The 19,923-nt window shown below is 38.2% G+C and overlaps 1 protein-coding gene across 1 annotated transcript in view; it reads left to right on the top strand.

The window, feature by feature from the left end:
* Dgk (diacyl glycerol kinase 1) overlaps positions 1 to 19,923 on the top strand; it is a 150,166-nt gene that overhangs the window by 122,267 nt on the left and 7,976 nt on the right. The window contains exons 4-19 of the mRNA XM_022067763.2: positions 8,469 to 8,612; positions 9,443 to 9,701; positions 9,933 to 10,106; positions 10,835 to 10,957; positions 11,257 to 11,306; positions 12,431 to 12,505; positions 12,804 to 12,923; positions 13,115 to 13,232; positions 14,705 to 14,910; positions 15,906 to 16,091; positions 16,185 to 16,467; positions 16,845 to 16,969; positions 17,243 to 17,374; positions 18,169 to 18,324; positions 19,059 to 19,281; positions 19,531 to 19,712. Coding sequence (XP_021923455.1) covers positions 8,469 to 8,612; positions 9,443 to 9,701; positions 9,933 to 10,106; positions 10,835 to 10,957; positions 11,257 to 11,306; positions 12,431 to 12,505; positions 12,804 to 12,923; positions 13,115 to 13,232; positions 14,705 to 14,910; positions 15,906 to 16,091; positions 16,185 to 16,467; positions 16,845 to 16,969; positions 17,243 to 17,374; positions 18,169 to 18,324; positions 19,059 to 19,281; positions 19,531 to 19,712 — 2,556 coding nt within the window. The remainder of the gene's footprint in view (positions 1 to 8,468; positions 8,613 to 9,442; positions 9,702 to 9,932; positions 10,107 to 10,834; positions 10,958 to 11,256; positions 11,307 to 12,430; positions 12,506 to 12,803; positions 12,924 to 13,114; positions 13,233 to 14,704; positions 14,911 to 15,905; positions 16,092 to 16,184; positions 16,468 to 16,844; positions 16,970 to 17,242; positions 17,375 to 18,168; positions 18,325 to 19,058; positions 19,282 to 19,530; positions 19,713 to 19,923) is intronic.

Here is a 19,923-nt window from a genome sequence, read left to right on the forward strand (position 1 = left end):
AGGAATTAAATACACCACAGTTAATATTGAGAAGTTATTATAGCTGAATAAGAAATTTCTCAAAATCCCTAAATCTGCATGATTTTGTTATTGGGTGACGTGAACTTACACGATTTTTCAGAAAAATTGCCCAACCAGGTCAACCAACCAATTAAAAAAAAAACTAATGGCGTAGTCCTTCGCAAGAGAAAGACGGAAGGTTGCGCCATTTCTGCGAAGAACGGTCCAACTACTCGGCTACCCTGACTGACGTTATCCGCCATTTTCCTCACTTCTAAGACCAATGGCAGAGTATAATTCGAAAGTCGCGCGGCTCTCAATTCGCAGAAGCCATTAGCATAAGCGGTTCCAATACCTCTGGGTTCAAATGCCAGAGAACATAACCTAACCAAAATCCTTTTCACGAAGGCCGTGTGTCCTGATGGGATAATCTCCCACCGACAGCAACAGCCCCTAGTTTGAAAATTCAGGGCCCTCCGCTAAGACAAAATCCCCGTTGGCATTAGTACAACCTCAGTTGTAGTTTTAAGCCAGTGTTTACCGTTTTGAGCAAACGCGTTTCTTACACGCCTACAGGCCGTCTTTTCAAGGACGGCCACGGGGCATCACGGAGATTCCCTTTTCATACGGTAGGCCTACAACGAGCGTTTGCGAATTTCTTATCAGCCTGCAGTATCGGCAACTTCTCCGACTCCTGTGTTATGCATACAGCTATGAAATAGGTCTCCAGGCGGAACATTAATTCTTGTTCGCTTGAGACGAGTTGATTTGATTTTAATAAGTGTCTGATATTTACGAAATTTTAAAAGTTGTTCCTTAGTTTTCCGTTGCTTGTTATATTATCAAGCCGTCTTTCGTGTTGTTTTAGTCATCCACGACAAATCTATTGCATTTTTTTATTTATGGGACTTGTATGATTCTCACCGTAAACATGAATTATTTCGTTAAACACTGTTAACCAGTTGACCTTTGTAACGGTGTAGTGTTGTGTTTTCTTTGTGGTACGGACTAAAATATTAAATATTATTTACACGAGCTTCGGCTTCAAAAGTTTAAGCTGAATCTTAACGAGGTAGATTTTAAGGATAATTATTGCAAGAAACTGGGTCCAGATCTTGTATAATGGCGGACTTTGGTATGATAGGTGTAAAGGCTTCGGTCTTTTACATTGGGAATTAATTTATTTTGTTCCTATATTTATTTTGATGTATTCACAGACAATAACTGTGATGGGTATATCGGGGACCACCTATCTATTCAAACTTGTATTGACATCTCGTGGTCACAGCGTCTTGCCAGTTTTAAAACTTCACACACTCTTCCTATTACTAAGAAAGCAAATGAGCTCCATCTTGTTAAAATTTCTCTTTGTACGTGTCGAGAATGGGATACACTTAACTTCAGGTCTTTCCTTCAGCCGTCTAGAAAACTGAGCGAAGCAACTAATGTATTTCTTGGCGAGGGGGGTTCACACACCTCACCCATCCCCACACGCTCAGGAGTTGTGACGCGTAAGGGGAGGTTCTTTCAACAGAACCGACGTAGCTAAAATTAGCTGAGAATTCCTCCCTTACCCAACTTAATTCTTACATTAAAATGCCGGTTGAAAAAAAAAAAAACTTTATCTAACACTTTGTTCAAATTAAGGTTTTAAATTAAAAGGCAAAGTTTTACAAATGGATACTAAATTATTTCATAACAGAACTCGAAACTTTATAAACTTTAAACGTGATTCATATCATTGGACACAAACATTAGCAGATTTGCGTGTGTTTAAACTGTCTCGTCAAGAAACACCATAACATTACCCTCCCATCTCTACTCGATTTTAACATTTCCCCACAAAAATTCTTTAAGCATTTGTTCTTTCCTCTTCCAAGCCAGTTGAAACTTACTTTCACTGTCATGACAAGGACAGGCACATTGTCTAATAGAATGAACGTGCAGCGAACCTATATATCTCTAGTCGCTCAGCACGCCAGGAATGATAGTTCATTACCGTGTTCACACAAGCCCCATAGTAAGAATATAAACTGAGTAAATTACAAAATTCTTGCTTGTTTTTACGTAATAGCAATTTGTATATTTCTCTACTAGTAAAGGGCTAGATCGAGAATAGCATGTAAAACGGTAACACTGTTCTTTTATAAATATTAATTTGTAATATCTTACCAGTCACGAGCTGTATTTTTGAGACGACGTCCTTTACAGGTAAATTGTATGTTTCGTCTTTCTTAATCTTTAACAATTATTTATTTTAATCCGTCTGATAACAATATTTAAAATTTCTTATAATTAAGATAATAAAATATCATTCATGTTCCATATCGATTGATCGATTTACATTTCGGAACATTTACACAACATGTTTCGGTTTTTATAAAACCATCATCAGGTGTAAAATATATCTAAGAACTTTAAAACTCAATTATGATTTCTGTAGTTTTTTTGGTGATGTTTCATTACGTTTGTTTTTTCCATTTTTGGGCGAAGGTGTTGTTTTTCTTAAATGTTATTAGATGTACATATCGGCCAAAGATGTAGGAGTGAGTGTCCCGATATGTCCAGAAGTACTGGTGTCTTCGAATAGGTGTGGGTCAATTCTTAATCTTATTTCTTTCTGATAAAATCTTAAGCTAATAAGATCAAACCTGCAAAAATTACACTTTCTGCACAAAATAATGTTTATTTCTTGCAAAAGCAAGTTAAAAACACTGTTTTTCCAAATTCTTTCAGACACATTAGCCCTGTCCTTGCCTTTAATGGTGGAATCGAAAGCCTCGTACTCCACTGATGACAGAGACTTGGGAAAGGCTTGCAAAAAACCTAATTGCCCCACGGTCGAACAGGCCTCGTCATACTCCATTTATTCCTCCGGAAACTGGTTAAAAATACAAAAAGACAAAACTGAATCATTAAATGAGATAAATTTATATCCTCATGCTTTGCAACGATACAGACCTAAGCTTGTTTACAAATATTTCGTGTTTTTTAAAATATGTGCCTGTCTTAGCCTCGTGAGTTTGGTTCGGGGTCTGATTACGAGACCTAAATATGATTTATGTTGTGTGGCCATGAACTTGGACTTCTCTGTGTTTATTTCTATACGAACCACTGTATAACGTAAGACGTTGATAAAGCGTCTTGAAATATAACTAAGAAATAACTACTTAAATAGACTTGGTGCAAGTTGAAGATGTAGTACCGTCCAGCACTATCAGGTGGCCGACGTTTCAGAGGTGCTTAATCCCTCATATCTTATTGCAGTGATAAGCATCTCTGAAACGTCGGTTACCTGTAAGACTAAAAGTCACATCACAGACGACAGACATCCTTAAACTCGCCACAGTTTCTCGTAAGAGAACTCTAGTCACTTAAGGCTCGTCTCAGTCCGCGTCTACCTACTGTACCAACAAAATTTCGTGAAATTTAGCAACTCCCTTCTGTATTTTTGCACACGGATGCCTATGACGTAAGAGATAATTAATTCTAGAGAAACATTTACATACATGGAAGTCGCACGTAGAGAAATTAATAATTCGTTTAAGGTTAAACGTAGTTAACTGTATATTATTTAAATCTTGTCCGTCTAATAACAATAAATTCTTATTAAATATTAAAATATTACAATAATTAACATTTAAAGTATTTAAAGTATTTTAAATGTTAATTATTGTAATATTTTAATATTTAATAAGAATTTATTGTGATTAGACGGACAAGATTTAAATAATATATATTTATTATATCACAATATGACGCAACTTTACCATCTCGTAGTTAACTGTGTTTAATGAAGGAGTATGGACGTACAGCTCCTCAAATTAATTAAACGTGACACTCGGTGGAGGTAAGTTGTTTCACGCCACCCCAGCGTAACCCCCGGTAGAACAGCCACTTTAATCCACTCAATGTGAGGTTCACTGAAATCCAAAGTAGTCGTGGAGGTAGTGATGAATAGAAAATACCTGTCCCCTTCGGGAGACGATCACGTGGCTTCAAGTTCGTAGTCGAGTCACTGTACTGTCTGAGTTACTTGTCGTGATAGCAATTGATTCAGAAAGAAATCCCTCGCGAATACGGAGGTTTGCTAATATTGACGACGTTTTCAAGAGGCTGACTCCTAACTTTTTCACTTTCGAAGCAGCGGTTACACGTTTTAAATTTGGAGTGGGATAAAACCAGCACCCCCCCCCCTCCCGCCCCCCTCACCTCCCACACGTATTTCCCGTGACTTATCAAATTTAATGGTCGGCCCATCTCTCAGCGTCACAGAACAAGGTTCTGCAAAAATGTCTCTACATTCAATGCACGTTTAATGATCATATTCCACTTTAGCGTTCACGCCGAAGACGTCACTTGTGCCAAGAAAAAGCAATAGGTGAAAGGTTACAGCTTTGGTTTTGCGCTCCGTCTGGCGGCTGTTTGTGGTAACGACGAAAAGGAACCGAGCGTATTTGCGTTACTTAGACGTAAACGTAAATTGTTGGATTAATTTCAATAAATATAAATCCAAGGAAATATATTTATTTGGTGGGGAGGGGTTCAAATTTAATGTTTTTTGTGGGTGTACTGAAATTTAGATAATTATTCCTCGCGTAAGTGTAAGATATGGCTTCCAGGACGAAGTGACTCGCCATTTCTCCGCGTTCGAATAGACAGAAATGTTCTTAGAAAATGTCGTGTCCGAAAAGAGGAAAATATGGGCGGTTGTGAGGCCGAAACAGATCTTCAGGCTGACTTTAACTGCATGGATGTATAAATGAATGAATGAATAAGTGGTTGAATGGACTTGTAAATGAATTAATTGTAGCTTGTGTCTTTACGAAAATAAACTAAGTTCCAATATATATTAAATCTTGTCCGTCTAATCACAATAAATTCTTATTAAATATTAAACTATTACAATAATTAACACTTTAAAATATTTAAAATATTAAATGATGTTCTTTATCGAAATATTCGATTTACATTAGACCATCATTTTTCATGTTTCACGACATGTTTCAGTTTCTAAAAGAACCATCCTCAGGTGTATATAATTATATAAAGATTCAAAACAATAAATAATTCAAATACAATTTTCATACATTATGCCAATGATGGTCTAATGTAAATCGAATATTTAAATATTTTAAAATGTTAATTATTGTAATATTTTAATATTTAATAAGAATTTATTGTGATTAGACGGACAAGATTTAATATATACTTATTATATCACAATATCTTAAGTTCCACTACTTGTCTCGTTAGTTACTGTGAGTCATGAACCAAGTCTCCTTTGTTGTCACAACATATTTACGAGACTGTACAGCAGAAGAAGTGAAATGACAGAGAACTGAACTGGCAGGAATTGGAGTGCAGTCTTCCTGAAGATAAAAATGAAAGGAAATGTTACAATGCCACATGAACAAACGTGTTTTTCTTTCGGATTTGTTCGCATCAGGTTCATGACAATGTTTGATTCATTGCAGAAACACTGTTAGGCATATTTCGTTGTCTGTAGTGTATTGTATACACGACGTTTCGGGAGTTCACTCTACTCCAATCTGACACTTTTTTCTTTATGTGTTCTTAGTCACAACGATCGGCATCGAAACTAGGACCTCTCGAGATAGCACAGCCTTCTGCATTTACGTACATTTCTACTTCACATTCGTTGGTAAACAAACTGTATGGATGATACAGACTCATGTAACATATGACAGATGATTTTAAGTATACAACAGATCACAGCAAATCAAACACATTGACGTTCTGTCTCTCGCTATTACAATAAAGTAATTTAAACAACTTTAAATTCGCATTTGTATACGCTCGTGTTCAGACAAATTAAACAAAATTCAAACTAATATGCAAACGCATTCTGTAGCCGCCATAAGATATAACTTAGACCTTGCAAGGCCTACACAACATACGTAACACGGAAGAGAACGGAATATTTTCTGATGCTTGTATTCATATTTCACGGCGGGGTTGTTAAAATCCTCTTGACAGTAGGTATGACGTCAGAATTCAGAAATAAACGAATGAAAGACGATAATTTAAATCTTTCCTTCACTTACGTCACATATCTATTATGGCGACATTTTACGTCTTACGTATGAACCTAATACACCATGTTGAATTACTGTAAACATGACAAAAAGGAACCGAAGTTTTGTATGTCCAACGAAATTCTTCAAGGCTTCGGACGTGCAATATTTCTTTTTATTATTTAGTGTTCTGTCTGCCGACAGGTCCATATGAACAGGATCCTTCCATCCTTTTCTCGGACTGGGACCTGTTCATATACGTTCTTGGCAGATGATGCAGAAGTGGTTTGCCATTGCCTTCTTCTGTGTGTGAATGGAGTAATTGTTGGGATGCCACGGAGGAAAACTCCGTGTTGCCTAGACCACGGCCTTGCCCAACACAAGTTATAAATTCGGGCACCGCCGGGAATCGAACCCGAGACCCCAGGATTACAAGGCCAGCGTTCTAACCGCTAGACCACCTCATCTTAATATTATTTAGTGTTCTGTCTGAGGACAGGTCCATATGAACAGGATCCTTCCATCCTTTTCTCGGACTGGGACCTGTTCATATACGTTCTTGGCAGATGATCCAGAAGTGGTTTGCCATTGCCTTCTTCTGTGTGTGAATGGAGTAATTGTTGGGAAGCCCCCGGAGGAAAACTCCGTGTTGCCTAGACCACGGCCTTGCCCAACACAAGTTATAAATTCGGGCACCGCACATTTTAACGATGTTCGTAAGGGAATGTCGTATAGATGATATTTCTCTCTGTATCATTGCGAGAAAGCGAAAATAAGTGGACTCTGCTTTTGGCTGTTTCAATAAAACAAGACACTCATAAATATCTCCTACAGATGCACAGATTTATATTTTAAGTTTGTCAGTTTACTTTAATGACGCACACGAAAAATTGAACAATTATCAACTGTTAATACCATCAATAATATAAAAATTCACGGTAAATGTTTCGACTACTTTTTGCTATCTTCATGAGATTCACACTGTTAAAATTATTAAACGCTTCACATATAATTTTTATTACAGATCGTTTATATTTTTGAACTACATATTTTACAGTAAATCTATTAATATTTCAAGCATATATGTATCTCTACATGCTTTATCGTGTGTCTGTTCATTACGAATGTAAATATATTATTCTGATTATATGTTGAAATTTGCCATTTCTGCGTAGAAATTTTCGAAGCTTCTGTAATTCACCTTAAAACTTTGCCTGTAGTATTATCATCAAATATACTTAAAACTGCCATGTATTTCAGCTGTGGGAGCAATACTGCTCCACGAACATCGGACGGCCCACACAATTATGAACAGAAGTCTTTAAAATATACATAACCATGTCCGAATTCCGGCTGCATGTATAAGTTGATGGCAAAGTTACCAAAACGCGGTTGCATAAGCTAAATTGTGCCCAGTATTGCCTCTGTGAGGCGTGAATCATCCCTCTGCTGTTGGAATTTTCGGTTTTGTTAACTCGAAAATTAGGTTTCCTGTTTCATGTCTCACATGGATTATTGATATAGCCATTAGTTTAGTATATTCCTATGTTATTCGGAACTGATCTGACAGCTACAGGAAAGAATAATATAAATATAAGAGTGTTAATCGTGAACTGTATAGGAGATTCCTGTATTCATTTCATCCAGATTATAATTTACGTTTCAATCATAAGACGTAGACACTGATTCACTTATCATAATTAATTATTTGTTTTAATCCGTCTGATCACAATATAATTTTTATTTAAAATTTCTTATAATTAAGATAATAAAATATCATTCATGTTCCATATCGATTGATCGATTTACATTTCGGAATATTTACACAACATGTTTCGGTTTTTATAAAACCATCATCAGGTGTAAAATATATCTAAGAACTTTAAAACTCAATTATTGATTTCTGTAGTTTTTTGATGTTTCATTTCGATTGTTTTTTTCCATTTTTGGGCGGAGGTGTTGTTTTTCTTAAATGTTATTAGATGTACATATCGGCCTGTAAGTAAATGATTCAAAGAAACACTAATGAATTTTGAAAGAATTTAGAAAATAAAATGCAAAATATATAAATTATAGTTAGAAAGTAACAATAAAAATAGAAATTTTAAATAAAAATTATATTGTGATCAGACGGATTAAAACAAATAATTGATATAATATTCACAATATGACGCAATTACACTATCTTATCATAATTAGTTATAATAGTACCACAAACAAAATATTTACATAATAATAGGCTCGTTACTCAAACTGAGTTCTGGTAATATCGTCTTCTGGTATTCGTAAAAAAAAAAATTCTGTGCGTCATTACGTGAGGAATTTGTTTCGGCCAATACTGTTTGACATTGTCCTGTCAGCTGCAATATTAAATGTTCTCATCTACACTCTCTTCAGTTTCGATAATAATGGCTGTTACCTCTTTTACAGGACATCGATTACGAGGGTTTTCACCAGTTCATGGATACTTTCTTGGAGGTCGAGACCCCCGAAGAACTATGTCGTCATATGTTTCTTTCTTTCGTAAAGCGCCATGAAACCAGGCCGCAAACAATCGATGGGAAGGCTATGAAGGTAAGACTCGACTTCAGTCGATATTGTTCTTTACGCGAGATGAAACGATTTAACGTAGCCATTTTTATCGCGCCTTTGAATGCCTTTGAAATGATCAGAAGGAAACTTATGGATAATTTTAAAATAAAATACATACCAGTATATATGATAAAGGCGATATTAAATATATCACTATAGCCTTCCTTCAAAAACAGGACAGATCAACAACACAGTACATCATTTACGACTACAAATTTACTTGAAGTTTCAAATATTATTCCCAAACCCATTATTTAAATATCAATAATTACGATAATTAATAACAATAATCAAATTATTTATTTTAACATGCAAACTCAGCAGCTACAGAAGTAAATTACAGCTACAGCACAAAAAAGATAAAATAAATACAAAGGATAGAAAACAAGAAACAATTGAAAAGGAGAATAAATGTAGTATATATAATCGATCTAAGCACTTACTTGTCGAAAACGTGTCCTCAAAGGAGACAATGCTTTTCAAAAAATATTTCTTTTAAAAAATCTGTATATGTCATTTGCAGTAATGTTTTGATTCAATTTTCACGATAATAAATCAATTTGATCCATTTATTTAAGTTCTTGGCAGATGGAAAACCAATGGAAATGCAAGTATTAAGTTGAAAAACAATAAAATACAATTAAAACAACGAGGATGGGGGAGTAGCATGAATTCTGTACGGTTTATCCCAGTCCCTGTTTTTGGTCTTTGTCTCTGTGTTACATCTGATGTCACTTACGTGGATTGGATTAGCAAATAAGGCTACGTTCTAAGCTGTGACCTTGCACCTAAGTGTTGTTGTTTGCCTCCAGGAGATGGCAGTTCTCAGTTCGGCCACAGCGTGTGCCCCGATTACGTCACACACGACTACACCGGGCTCAGTTCCCAACATCGCCACCTGCGTCATCGACCAGGCGACCGTCAACACTGGCTCTGCTACGGGTCATCAAACACCGGCCCATGACAAACCATCTAACAAACTGGCCGAGAAGTTGCATGGGCTCACAGAGAAACTGCATTCTCTAGGACACCACCGTTCAGATTCAGACACCTCCACCCGCGCTAGGACAGGTATGACAAAGAATCAGTTGTGTGAGAATTCTAGCTTAGAAGCTGACAGTCGCTCAAGTGGTCATACATCAAGAAGATAATATATAAAATCACAGTTTTATACAGTCCATCTTAGGTTGGTCCGTTGTCACCATGGCATGGCACGTTCTCAGGTTGGGGTGAAGTTTTATGCAGTGCATTCACTGATAAAGTTGAACACAAGAATAAAACAAAATTTGCCTGCATTTTCAGGCAGTTTAGGTGCATCCGTTCACCCAATGCTGACTGTGACACAGACGTCGTACTCATGTCACGAGGTGTTAGAGAAGAAGAGCACAGATTCCTCTCCGAGTCACAGCCAGGTGTCAAGGAACTCCTCACGAAAATCAAACAACTCTCTTCTGGTCACCAATGGCAAGCTCGAAGGTAAGTTCTGTGCAGGAACTATGCAAGACTTAACAACGTAATGTGCTCCATCTGTAACAGAGTGCACTAGTTCAAAACTGTGTCTGCCTGTGTGCTTGTCATGTCATTACTTTATTAAACACAATGGAAAATTTAGCAAATCTGTGTCTCTTTCATAATTACAAATTGTATATCAATTCCTTGATAACATAAAAGATACATGGAAAATAAAATGACAAAGTTTTCATAATAGAATTCTAATATTGGGTTTAGTCTTAATTCAATACAAGCTTTAAAGCGGGCCTTGTGCCGCTTGGTCGCTGGGACCGTGGGTTCGAATCCCATTCAAGCCAAGGATGTTTGTCCACGTATTTCTGTGTTGTGCTGTCCTGTGTACAGGTAGAGGCTTTGCGAAGGGCCGATCCCTCGTCCAATGTTTCCTACCAAATGTCCATAGATCGAGCCAACGTAAAGTTGGGACCCGCAGTGCTCGGGCACTTGAAGAACGGGTCGTTCCCAGTCTCCCAGTATTGATTCTCATGCAGTAACTTACAGCATCGCATAAGAAATCCTTCTAAAAAATGTTATATGTTAATAAATCAGATGAAACCAGCATCAGCGTATCACAGTTTCTGACTTCCAGTGAACAGTATTTACGTTTTATGTGGAGAAAACATTATCATACATGACACTATAAGCTTGTAGTATGTATATGTAAGAAGTAATTAAGCTATTGGTTATTTTTACAGATATTCGGTATCTAGTGAGGAAGTCGAGTAGTGTTGATGTCCATTCTGTAAGGGTGTCTCTAAAGGACATTGTGTGCTACCTGTCTCTTATTGAGGGTGGGCGACCAGAAGACAAACTGGAGTGTAAGTTTAAGCACAGGTTAATGGTACAAATGTTTACTAAAGTTTAATTTACAGAAGTATGGCATAACAACATGTAATTAATGTTATTTTATTTAGTAAATTCATAATTATCTGCATTTTATACAACATCATTAACAGTAAAAATACTTGCAGCAATTTGTGGATTAGAAAGACTGATAACAGTTGGTACAACTTCTAGTCTTGCGGCAGTTTCCTACAACAGGCTACCTGAAGTGGAAAAGTGCAGTTGGGTTAATTAACACAATTAACTCATTTCATTTATTTCTCTCTTGTTTCAGTCATGTTTCGGCTGTATGATACAGATGGAAATGGAGTACTGGACACAAATGTAAGATTTTATAAATTCGACAAATTGCTAAGAAAATGCTTTTATTGTGTTGTAAAATTTGGTTTGAAATCTGTTGGATATTTCTTTTTTTTTCTGATTCCATTAAAGGAAAACTGGAGTGGAATGTCACATGTAACCTTGTCACCGCAAAACTAATTACAGTGAAACCACATTTCTAGGTTTCTTGATCTAAGGCTTTCCTGCATTTTACATTTATTTTGTTGTGATCCCAGACTTAAATTCCAGGGTTATTACCTCAACAATACGCCATTGCAATAAATGGTCAGCTGTATTGTACATAAGCCACAATATGTGGTTGATTAAAGTTTCCTTTTAAGGTTTAAAATTTAAAATATTTGTAGTTAGAATACTATATTATTGATGAAGGCAGTTTCTTGCACAACAAAGGTCATAATTATACAATGAACAAAGTCAAGAGAGTACACTAGCCCTGAGCCACCTCAGTTGAATTCATATCAGCACAGTTCATTTCCCAAAGATTCCATCCTAATCTTCTTCTTCTATGGCTCTCTGGTCCGTATTCAGTCCATGGCCTCCTCAATTCTCCTCTTCCATTTGGTCCTCTGTTAGTTCCGTCCGTCCGAGGCTTTGATTGAGGTTTCGAAACGTCTTCCTTTTCATGGTGCAAGGTTGTTAGCCTAATGTTGCGACCCTAATATTTTCCTAAAATCTCCTTCACGTGTCAAGTGTGCCTTCCAAGAGGATTTTTGTTCAAAATTCTGTGTGAAATATGTTTCACCCATCTGAGACATATGTACAGCCTATTGTAACTTCTTTGATTTAACTGCACTAACAATACCAGGTAACCTGTATAAATTAAAAATGTCCTTATTATATAAGATTCCCCATTTTCAACTTACATCAACATTCTTGAGTACAAAAAGACTTAACTTTCATTTGGAGAATTATAACACTTCATTGTTCTACAAATGAATATCTTGTGGTAATTATTAAATATACTCACAAAACCTTCTTGAGATAAAAATTTAAATGAGTGAAATATGAGGTAACCCCATATGCATGGAATTCCCAGTAATCTATATTTAAAATACTGTGTACATGAAGTATCAAAAGATGTTTTTTCACATTCAGTTTCTCTTCAGGAAATGGACTGCATTGTTAATCAGATGATGAATGTGGCTGAATACCTTGGATGGGACGTCACAGAACTTAAACCTGTAAGTTAAATCACTTGGCTGTTAATATTGTACAAGTTACAACAGGCTAGGTTAGGTTATGTTAGGTTAGGTTAGGATAGGTTAGGCTAGGTTATGTTAGGTTAGGCTAGGTTAGGTTATGTTAGGTTAGGTTAGGCTAGGTTAGGTTATGTTAGGTTATGTTAGGTTACGTTAGGCTAGGTCAGGTTATGTTAGGTTAGGTTATGTTAGGATAGGTTAGATTAGATTAGATTAGTAGCAGGCATGCATAAACTTCCACACCACAGTGTTAATACAGATATATTGTACATGTTAACAGATCCTTCAAGACATGATGGTAGAAATTGATTATGATGCAGATGGAACAGTGTCCCTGGAAGAATGGAAGCGTGGTGGTATGACAACTATTCCGTTGTTAGTGCTCTTAGGTCTGGATTCCGTAAGTATATGTTTTCTCTCCACACAATAAAATTTTAATAATGTGACAACACATCTGCCAAAAATATAATTAGACTGGAAAGGCTTCCAGAAATTGTATGAGCTTAATTAAAAAGAAATAAGCATCGGAGGCTACGTCTATCCTAGACTCAGCAATAATGTGAATAACTGATTGTTATCTACTTGTTGCAGAACGTTAAAGAAGACGGTAATCACTTGTGGAGACTAAAGCACTTTAGTAAACCGGCTTACTGTAACCTCTGCCTCAATATGCTGGTTGGACTCGGCAAGAAGGGCCTCTGCTGTGTCTGTGAGTGTCTTTCAGGTTTTCTGTTGAGGTTCTTCTATGGCTCTCCGGTCCGTATTCGGTCCATGGCCTCCTCGATTCTCCTCTTCCATTTGGTCCTCTGTTAGGTCCGTCTGTCCGAGATTTTGAAACATCTTCCTTTTTACGGTGCAAGGTTGTTAGCCTTGCGACCAACCCCCAACCTGGAGGACCAGGGTACCTGTCTTAGTCTGGCCTCTCCCCCTCCACCAATCTGGCTAGGGAGGCCCTACCAGTAGCTATGCTACCGCCAGCATACCTCTTGGAGTCTCTGAGTTACTCAAGCCCCACCACCACGACAAGGTGCAGATACCATTAAGTGGGATCAGTCCTGATTAACTGGATATAAATGTTTCTTTTTCTTATAGTCTCCTAGCATGGGTTGGGAAATGCTGATTCAGTACGCACATGCAGAGCACTTCACAATCCACTTGCTAGGTCCACGAAAGCATAGCTTTCACTTGAAAATCAACTATTTTCACTACCCATTCCCCAGTATTTATAGAACTTTTAATCCTTCAACACAGTGCTGCAATATTCAAGAAAATGCCACAATCTGCCCCATCCTTCTACGTTCTTTATTAGTACATAACGAGAATTTTTAAACAAGTAATGAAGCAGAAGAAAACATATTTTGGTACTGTTGTGTTTTCATTCACGAGTAATAGGTAAAATATAATATTGAAATATTTATTGGTAATAAAGATTTTAAGATTTTATGGTAATGGCGCATGTTTCTTTGGAGATCTGTGCTACCTTTTGCAGGTAGTGAGAAAATGCGTAAAAAAAGTGAGGAATTGATAGGTCGTTGTGATGTAAGGGGTGTTTAAAGGAATATTCAGCAAAGGGAAGATCACCATCAACATATGAGAAGATGTATGATTATGCAGGTTTCATCACATATGCCATCATGAAACTTATAAAATCTGAATAAATATTTTCAACAAACTTGTTCAGATCTCTGGCACTTTGGTTGAACATTTGTCAGTTTTATATAATGGTACATTAAATAAGGCTTATTAATTATGACTCTGTAACTTTAACTGAGGGCTCCGCAGTGGCCGCGCGGTCTGAGGCGTGGGCCTTGTGCCGCTTGGTCGCTGGAACCGTGGGTTTGAATTCCTACTCAAGCCATGGATGTCTGTCTGCGCTTTTCTGTGTTGTGCTGTCCTGTGTACAGGTAGAGGCCTTGCGACGGGCCGATTCCTCGTCCAAGGAGTCCTACCGAATGTCTATAGATCAAGCGAACGAAAAGTTGGGACCAGCAGTGCTCAGGCACTTGAAGAACAGTTCGTTCCCAGTATCCCCCAGTAACTATAACTGATGACAAATTGAGAGTTTGGATATCATGAGCCATTCTGACATGCATTCCAAGCCAATTAAATGTCCAATCATGATGTCAGTTTGTGTCTGACTGACGGTTTAGATGTAATTCAGGAGCCTACCTTGTGTTTCAGTTTGTAAATACACTGTGCACGAGCGCTGTGTGCAGAGAGCCCCAGCCTCTTGCATAGCAACGTACGTCAAGTCTAAGAAAACCTCTCAGCACATGTCACACCACTGGGTAGAAGGAAACTGCCATGGCAAATGCTCCAAGTGCAAGAAGACGATTAAGAGCTACAATGGCATCACAGGGTTGCACTGTCGGTGGTGTCAGTTCACTGTAAGTAGTCATGTCATCTTCCATTTCAAACAAACTTCAAAATCTCATAATATTATCAGAGTTAAGAATTTATTTTTATGTTCCATCTTATTTATATAACTCTAATTTATTTAAATGCTGTAACTGTTACGAACTATCATTTCATCTTCATTTGATTTGAAGATTTCTGTCTTCTGGGTTGTTGCGCTGTGTAGTCTGGTCGATGTTAACCAACGTTTCGGAGGTCATACTGCCTCCATCATCAGGGCGATGAGTCTGAAGATTTCTGTCTTCTGGGTTGTTGCGCTGTGTAGTCTGGTCGATGTTAACCAACGTTTCAGAGGTCATACTGCCTCCGTCATCAGGGCGATGAGTATGAAGATTTCTGTCTTCTGGGTTGTTGCGCTGTGTAGTCTGGTCGATGTTTACCAACGTTTCGGAGGTAATACTGCCTCCGTCATCAGAGCGATGAGTATGAAGATTTCTGTCTTCTGGGTTGTTGCGCTGTGTAGTCTGGTCGATGTTAACCAACGTTTCAGAGGTCATACTGCCTCTATCATCAGGGCGATGAGTATGAAGATTTCTGTCTTCTGGGTTGTTGCGCTGTGTAGTCTGGTCAATGTTTACCAACGTTTCAGAGGTCATACTGCCTCCGTCATCAGGGCGATTCATTATTATTTGCCAGAATGCATGACTTCTTTCTGAACAGGTTTTCCTTTACATAGTTTTATTAATTTTGTATCCTTTCAGTAGTTCCTCATATTTGTTTATCCCTGTAACTTAACATTTAATTCTGAAAATCTTTCTTTTTGTCTGTAGCATTTATGTGTGTCAACTGAGAATTTTCAAACAAGACTCTTTATTTAGAGGAACTTACTTTCAGCACTTGCAGCAAATGGTTGAAGTCAGAATCATATATTATCTTTACTGCTACAGTAAATGAATAAAACATTCAGGCAAGAAGTAAATAACAACACGCTTTTTAAAAGATTCTGTCGCTGGCCATTTCATTGCAGCTGCACAACCGATGTGCATCTCAAGTGAAGCCAGAGTGTACACTCGGTGACCACAGAATGCACATCCTGCCACCTACCGCTATCTGTCCCATTGTTCTGGATCGACAACGCTCCATCACGAGAGAGAACAAGCGCTGTGGTCTCCAGCGCTCAGAGAGTCAAACGCCCGCAGACTACAACAATTCTGTAAGGATAAACTACCTGTACTGCTGATGTAAAATTACAATTTAGAAACTTCAAACCTCTTTACAACTGATTCTTTGTTATTGATATTTTCAGGGCTCTCTTCAGTGTACACAGGAACAGCAGTGTCCAATGTCATTCCAGATAGCACCCCCACCTGGAACCAAGCCTCTTGTCGTGTTCATCAACCCAAAATCAGGTGGACGACAGGGAGGAAGAATGCTCCGCAAATTCCAGTACCTCCTCAACCCTAGACAAGTCTATAACTTGGCTAAGGGTGGACCAATGACAGGACTTACATTATTCAAGGATGTTCCAAACTTCAGGGTGATCTGTTGTGGAGGGGACGGTACTGTCGGATGGGTCTTAGAGACAATGGGTGTGTATCTCTGAATTATACAGTAAACAGAGCCCTCTGTAAGTGAAATTCTGAGGTAAAATGAACTGTGATTTTCTTTCTGGTTGTTGCAATGCTTGGAAATCAGTTCAAAGAGGTCATTGCTGCCTTCATCATCAGGGTGCCCAGATGATGGAGGCAGGCAATACCTCTGAAACATCAGTAAACTTCTACCACACTACACAGTGCTACAACCCAGAAGACGGCCATCTAAGGCAGAAATAATTAAAAATATGGTACAGACAAAGTTCTCTTATTTATGCATAAAGTAAGTTTGTTGCTGGAACTTAATAAGTTTTACATCATCTTACACTGCATATGTCTGAATTAATTTTGATCTCCTTTCTACGTAAAAACAGATCGGGTGCAGTTTGAAGAACAACCTGCAGTAGGCGTCATCCCTCTGGGAACGGGCAATGACCTAGCGAGATGTCTGCGGTGGGGAGGAGGCTACGAAGGAGAGGCATTACCAAAACTGCTCAAGGTAATCTTCATATGGAGTGATTAAGTCTTCAGATTCATGGTCATAAATATATTTAAAAACCTTTTTAAGGATGTTACATATATCAGTTATGTGCCCAGTGATTACTTTAAGGGTAGTTGTGCTTCGAGGTCTTGTAAACAATTTTAATGTGTTTTTGATGATTTGTTTTTTAAATAAAAAGTGCACACACATACATAAATTCCATGGATTCAACAGTCAGTCAGAATGACAGTGAGATGTTTAAAGATCTTTATGTTCATGTTCGTGTTTCAGAAAATTGAGAGAGCCAGTACTGTACTGATGGACCGGTGGCAGATAGATGTGTCAGACCAGCAGGATGATGGTGCACCCCCAGGTGACCCCATCCCTTACAATATCATCAACAATTACTTCTCAGTAGGAGTGGTGAGCACTTTCTGTTCAGCCATTCATCTCTTTCGTTGAATCTTTAATGACTTAAGTTTTGGCTCCTATACTACAGTACGTATAAAATAACTGGTTGGTTCTTCTCTAGCATTGTGGCCAGGGTTGCTTGAAAGGCCCTAACAATAACAGGGGTGTACAATGGATCCAGCAGTGGTCTGAGTGCCTGGAGTTGTCCCCCTCCCCCAGATCAGTACCCAAATGGAAGGTTTCTTTTATTATAATCGTTATTCTTATACAGTATGTTTAAGAAGAGAGCATTAACTAATGTGTGGTTTAAAGAATTACTTTGGAACTTTTGTGTACTGCAAATAATACACCTTTTCAATCTTGTTACATTAAAATGAAGTGTGTCTTATATCTGTTAGAATATCAGTATCACAAAGCACATACTGCTACAGGAGCCGCGTTTCACAAAGGCAAGGATTACGTGTGCTAGTCCACAATTACAAGTTTCTTACAGTTTATTCCCTGGGTTAATATTCCAAAATAGCTTCTTCAGGCATATACTAGCTAATACAAATGGGTGGACTGGGCGAAATAAGTTTATGTTTAATGATACAAACAGCAAGCTGACATCTGACAAACCCCTGATCTAAAAGATTTTCAGTTGATGGACCCAGGATTACCTTGTGATTCACAAGAATGATCCTTTTGAGTTTCTTTACATCTGCATAAACCAGAATTGAGTAATATCTTGGTGTATTTCAGAAAAGCTTTTATTTGTTTGACCAGGATCACTTATTCTTATTGGTTTTTAAAACAAACATTTTCAGGACGCCGCGATATGTGTGAAGTTCCATCTTGAACGAGAGAAGAACCCAGAGAAGTTCAACAGCCGAATGAAGAACAAGCTCTGGTATTTTGAATTTGCAACTTCAGAACAGTTTGCAGCTTCCTGCAAAAACCTGCATGAAGACCTCGAAATACTGGTAACTTGCACTATATATCACTGTCATGGAAATATTTTTCAACTTATTTTATTTTATAAGATTTATACATGAAGGCCATTAATTGCTGTGGTACTGTCAGACCAGTCCCTCGCCGTAGCCGCGTGGTCTGGGACATCATGCTTCGGACCGGCGATACGGAATGCGCGCTGGTTCGAGTCTCAGGGGAGAAGAATTTTTCTCATGAGCTTTCGACCAGTGTATGGGACCAGTGCCAACCCAGCATCGTGATGAAATTGGGGAGCTACAATGAGTAGCGTAATCCGGTCGTGCAAACTACCAATGGCTGGGGGTTCGTCATGCTGACCACACGTCACCCTATGTCTGGTTGGATGATCGTTCACCTCTGCTTAGGCATGTGAATGTGAGGCCAGCAGCCATATAGTCGGCTTTGGCTCTCTGGAGCTGTTACGCCACAGATTTAATATTTAACTGTCAGACCAAATGGATAATGAATGCCTAGTAACCGTAGATGGAAATTCTGACTTAAATTGGGTAACATAACGACAATGGTGAAGGGTTACAGCTGTAGTATGGAAATACAAACAAAACATAAACATGGTGATATCATGCATCATCCTCCATTAGAAGGTAATTTCTGTATGGAAATGCCCTGAAACCAGGCATTTGGGCAAACAATCTAAATCCTAGGACAAAATGTATTAGTGGCATTGATACCACATGATAATAGGATACTGTTATCATTTTGGCTACAGTGTGATGGAGTATCCTTAGAGCTAGCCAATGGGCAGGCTCTGCAAGGCATTGCACTTCTCAACATCCCGTACACGCATGGCGGATCCAACCTGTGGGGAGAGAATCACGGGAAGAAACGGTCTGCAAGTACCACTTCTCGGATCCAAATCCGAAAGAAGGACAAAGAAAAGGAGTTGTCTACCAGCAGTTTCAACTCTGTGGACCTCAGTGGTGCTATCCAGGGTATGTAACAACTATCACACGCAGACCAGACACACAACAGCAAAGGAGTTCATATTTAAGTAAGAGAGAGTCACACTTAAAATGCAAAATAATCCAGCACTCTAATGCAACAAAGCCACAGAGCTATATCTTGGGTGCTGTGAAAATTGGTTTCAGGGATTTGTTTATGATATTCGCAGCAAGTTCCAATTATGAGAGTTATCCAGTGCATTTCTGTGAGATCTGCTATCTTACAATTGCATTTCGTAGACATTGGAGATCGTCTCATAGAGGTCATTGGGCTGGAGAACTGCCTGCACATGGGACAAGTAAGGACAGGCCTGAGAGCTTCGGGTCGTCGCCTGGCACAGTGCTCATCTATTGTAATAAAGACCAAGAAGAGATTCCCCATGCAAATTGATGGAGAACCGTGGATGCAGCCACCATGCACGGTATGATTAGCTTACCTTAAAGTAGATATTACCAAATCATCCTTTTCAGCTTCACCGACATCACGATCATTTTAATCATCAGGACTAACACCACTTTGCCATCACCATATTTATCAGTTTTAATATTAACTTTCTTGATACTTCCAACCACATTTTTACCCAATGTTTTCTAAAGCTGTAGACTTATTTGAGATTGTATCCTTATACTTTA

This window comes from Zootermopsis nevadensis, unplaced genomic scaffold (genome assembly GCF_977971745.1).
Source record: "Zootermopsis nevadensis isolate Lab colony 2312 unplaced genomic scaffold, Znev_1.0 Znev_ptg000050l, whole genome shotgun sequence".
Lineage (NCBI taxonomy): Eukaryota > Metazoa > Arthropoda > Insecta > Blattodea > Termopsidae > Zootermopsis > Zootermopsis nevadensis.